The following is a 4,166-nucleotide window of genomic DNA, read 5'->3' as shown; positions in this document are numbered from 1 at the left end:
TGACCATCACAAGTGTGCCATTACTTACGGTTCATAGGTCAGAGGGCTGCAATAGACACCCCTTCGGTGCTTTGCCCCTAATAATAAACCATGACAAGTCAGACTGCACATAATCAGCACTTTAGGTTAGTTTTCACCAAATGCAGAGAAAAAAAAAAAAAGGAAAATCACATATTAAACATTTGAACATGTTTGGTTTTCTAATATGATTCAAAATAATGTATTTTAACATCAGTAAGATGCCACAGGTTTTTGAACAGTTCTCCAATAGAAACAACAAGGATTTTACAACAACCTAATAGTAACAGACTGATTTTACTTCTGTAGAAAAAAATTAATACAAATAAAATAAATAATAAATAGACAAAAGATGGCAAGTGAAAGTAACGGTAGTCTTAGATAAATTTTTTGAATTCTTTTTTCAAGACCAGATTTGAAAACATATTCCATTTTTGCAGTGTTTGTGTTCTGGTGTATACTCTTTCGGTGTGTATAGACATCTATGTTGAGGGATGCACAGCTGAGGCACTAGGGGCAGTCAAGGGTTCAGTCTGTAGGGGGCGGCTCAGAATAATCTCCTGCAGCAGAACAGCATTGGTCTCTTTCCACTCCCTGAATTTACTTGCAGTGAGAGTGGAGTCAGCCACCACCTGCTCCAAAGTCAGTAGATCTGCTTCTTTAGCCTAAATGAAACAAAGATAATTTTTATTTAAAATTAGTGGTTATCAGTTGGTTGCATGAAAATACAGTGTATTTATAGCAAATTATAAACACAAAATTGCTGAAATGAAAGTAATATTCACTTCATATTACATAATATTTTCAAAAAATTACTAAAAATATGCTTTATTCATCCAACTGTGTTGGATTTTGGAATTGACATAGTTCTGCCAAATGTCAATAACATCAAATTTCAAATAATATTTTATCAATTTGCAGCTACCACTAAAAATCATATAAAGACAGTAGAGATATGGTGTATGTTTAATACTGTAAAGATGTTTGCTTTAAATAAATCTATTGTATAAATTGATACATAAATGACGTGACTTGATATGACTGGAGTTCTGAACTGCAGAGCTTGTGAACATATCTACGTCGCTATGATCAGATGCTTGTTTTCTCAAAGCTGTCATCTTTGTTGTGTTTATTAGGGTGGCTTGAGAAAGCCAACCTACTGAAATGATATTTAAACTTATGATTCTTTTTCTGAGACTAAAATTTATATACGCTACTCCTCCTAGAGCTTTCAAGCTAGAGTCAACAAACTCAGGTCAGATCTTCAGACTGGTCTGACTCAGGTTGCTGCATCTTTTCTAACTTCAGACTTATGGATTTCCAAAAATGACAATCAAAACTGTAAAAAATCCCATAGTTACTTCGACGGAATGATCAAATGAGCCAAGACTTCAATTGTCAAAATTCAAATGTAAACATACTGAAGCCCATTAGACTCAATCAAAGTCCCTTTAAGGCAAGTCATGTCACTCGGCAGCCATTTTGAAACGCCTCTCGGACATTCTCTTTGAATGGGGAAACATCAAATTCTTCAAAACTGTTCGCCATGCTTAAGATTAAATTTCATATTTGAAATCACCAATGAAATCTGACAACAACTGTCTCATAAATGTTGTTTCTTTTGCTCAAATAGCGTTAAAAAAAGCTTATTTTTCAGGCTAGACCAGCCAGTGGATTAGAATTAGTATGTCCCAAATCGTAGTATGTTGAAATGAGTATTCCAAAGGTAGCCGGATGGTTTACTGCTTCCGGTAGAAATTCGAAGTGCAAATCCATGCACACTCTAACGGCTAACATTACCCACAACACATTGCGCGGTGGACAAGGATTAGATTAGAACTACAAACACGCATGAAAAGTGTTAAAAACTACAAAAATGGTGGATATGCGAGACCAACAGACAGGTAGAGAAAGGGGTTTGGGTGATAAATAACCAACATCTAACCTGCTGAAAAAATATTTATTTAATGTTATCAGCGTTATATTTCATCTGCAGCAACACTGTGAACTTTATAATGATACGTTTGGTCATTAACTTTTAAATGCATCATTATGCAAACATATGAGCAGAGTTCTCAGCATGATAAACCCGCGACTGGCAGATCAACGTGCCTCTTCATTTCTCTCCAATGCAGTAGGAAATTAAATTAAATAAAATATGGATAATGTTAACTTTGACAAGATGATTGACAGTGCAGTTTAAATGGTGACAGGATGTACAGTCATGGCCAAAATTTTTGGCAGTGACATAAATTTTGTTTTTTGCAAAGTTTGCAGCTTAAGCTGTTGTGGTGTTCATTCACATTGTTTCTAGATTATTGTGTAGAGTGATCAGATGCATTTTAAATAATTGCTAAAAGCTTTATTGTCCAGAAAAATCAACTTTTCACAAAAAACAAATTTCACAGTTTTTTGATCCTGACACAAAATGACCTGCTAACATTGACTAATCATATCAGCAGCACATGTGAAAGTGTGAATGAGTACTAGTCAGGTTAATTACTATCATACTAATTAGATTATAAGAGCAGACTGATTGCTATAATAGGAGGGAAGAAGCACTTCCAATCATTGTGTTCTTATTAGCAATGGTTTCCTCCAAATAAATGCGTGCAGCCATCATCGCTTTGCATCAAAATGGCCTCACATGCAAGGAAATTGCTACAAAGAATATTGCACCTGAAAGAACCATTTACCGGATCATCAAGAACTTCAAGGAGAGAGGTTCAACTGCAGTGAAGAAGTCTTCAGGACGTCCCAGAGTGTCCAGCAAGCGCCAGGACCGTCTCCTCCTGAGGAGTCAGCTACAGAATCGTGTCACCAGCAGTGCAGAGCTTGCTGGGCTCTCTCATAATTCTGCCCAAAAACACTGCCATGAATAAAGAATGGTATCAAAACATCCTGCAAGAGCGACTTCTTCCAACGATCCATGAACAGTTTGGTGATGATCCGTGCATTTTCCAGCATGATGGAGCACCATGTCACAAAGCAAGAGTGATAAAGAAGTGGCTCGAAGATCATTACATTGAAATTTTGGATCCGTGGCCAGGCAACTCCTCATATCTCAATCCCATAGAGAACCTGCGGTCAGTCCTCAAAAGGCGAGTGGACAAGCAGAAGCCCACAAATTGTGATCAACTCCGAGAATGGATCGCCATCAGTCAGGATTTGGCCCAGAAGTTAGGCCCAATCCCAATTCTACCCCTTAGCCCTTCCCCTTTCAATTCGAGAGAGAGAGAGAGAGAGAGAGAGATGAAAGTTGCATGTATGTGCGTCTGTGCATTTCTCTTTTTAGAGTGAGTTTACTTAAAAGGGGATTTTTCAGATCCTCCGCCGCAATTTGCCGGCCCCATGATCACTCCTTCTCCGCCAGACAAGGCCGCCGAGTACCAGGCTTCATCGCGCACCGCAGCGCCGTACGCAGCCGGGCCTCCAGCTCTCTTAGCAGACGCTAGCTCAAGGCTTCCTCCGCGAACAGCGCAGGCCGTGTTGCAAATTAATAAATTTTCAGGTGAGCTGCTAAAGGTTTTCGTGGCTAAAGTTTGTTAAACGACGTTATGACATAAACGGATGTTGATGCCATTTTGTAAGCACGAAGCAAACGTTTTTTTCCAAAGTTTATCATCCACACTGAAATGTCTGAAAGCGTTACATTCGCCTTACTGTGCATGTATAAAACCTCACTGAGATGATACAGACGGAACAGACATAATAAATTTCACGTGTTTTGCCGCAGGACAGCAATCATGAGTACATTTTCTGTCGTCTTTTTAGGTCTGTAATATAAAGAGCGTGCAAAGTAAATATCTTTAGCAACAGTGTGAAAGTGAATAGCACATAACTGCAAAATAAGCCTTACCGGTATAAACATGTCTATTTGTACAATGCAGTGTTGCCAGACATACGATAATTATCGTATTTGTATGGTAATTTTGACCTCTGTACGATGTACGATCAATAGCGTGAGGCTGTCTCCGCTAATGGCGCAGGCCCCGACGGCCGCCATTCCCCCTCTCTTCCCCTCCTTTTCTTCCGCTCCCGCTCCCGGAGCCGTCCCAAGTGTGAGCATGCCTCCGCTAATGGCGCAGGCCCCGACGCCCGCCATTCCCCCTTTCTTTCCCCCTCTTTTTTCTGCTCCCACTCCCTGA

At 39.5% G+C, this 4,166-nt stretch overlaps 1 protein-coding gene across 3 annotated transcripts in view; it reads right to left on the bottom strand.

The window, feature by feature from the left end:
* Positions 1-393: 393 nt before the first annotated feature.
* Positions 394-4,166, bottom strand: part of LOC107737272 (connector enhancer of kinase suppressor of ras 2-like) — a 39,738-nt gene continuing 35,965 nt past the window's right edge. For 2 of the 3 annotated variants that reach the window (XM_016548737.1, XM_016548738.1), the window contains exon 20: positions 394-683. In XM_016548737.1, coding sequence (XP_016404223.1) covers positions 501-683 — 183 coding nt within the window. In that variant the 3' untranslated portion in view covers positions 394-500. The remainder of the gene's footprint in view (positions 684-4,166) is intronic. The other variant, XM_016548739.1, reaches the window with a different exon arrangement.

Source organism: Sinocyclocheilus rhinocerous, unplaced genomic scaffold (genome assembly GCF_001515625.1).
Source record: "Sinocyclocheilus rhinocerous isolate Xijiao unplaced genomic scaffold, SAMN03320098_v1.1 scaffold1636, whole genome shotgun sequence".
In the NCBI taxonomy this organism is placed as follows: Eukaryota; Metazoa; Chordata; class Actinopteri; order Cypriniformes; family Cyprinidae; genus Sinocyclocheilus; species Sinocyclocheilus rhinocerous.
The sequence above is the reverse complement of the archived record's forward strand: the minus strand, read 5'-3'. Positions and strand labels throughout refer to the sequence as shown.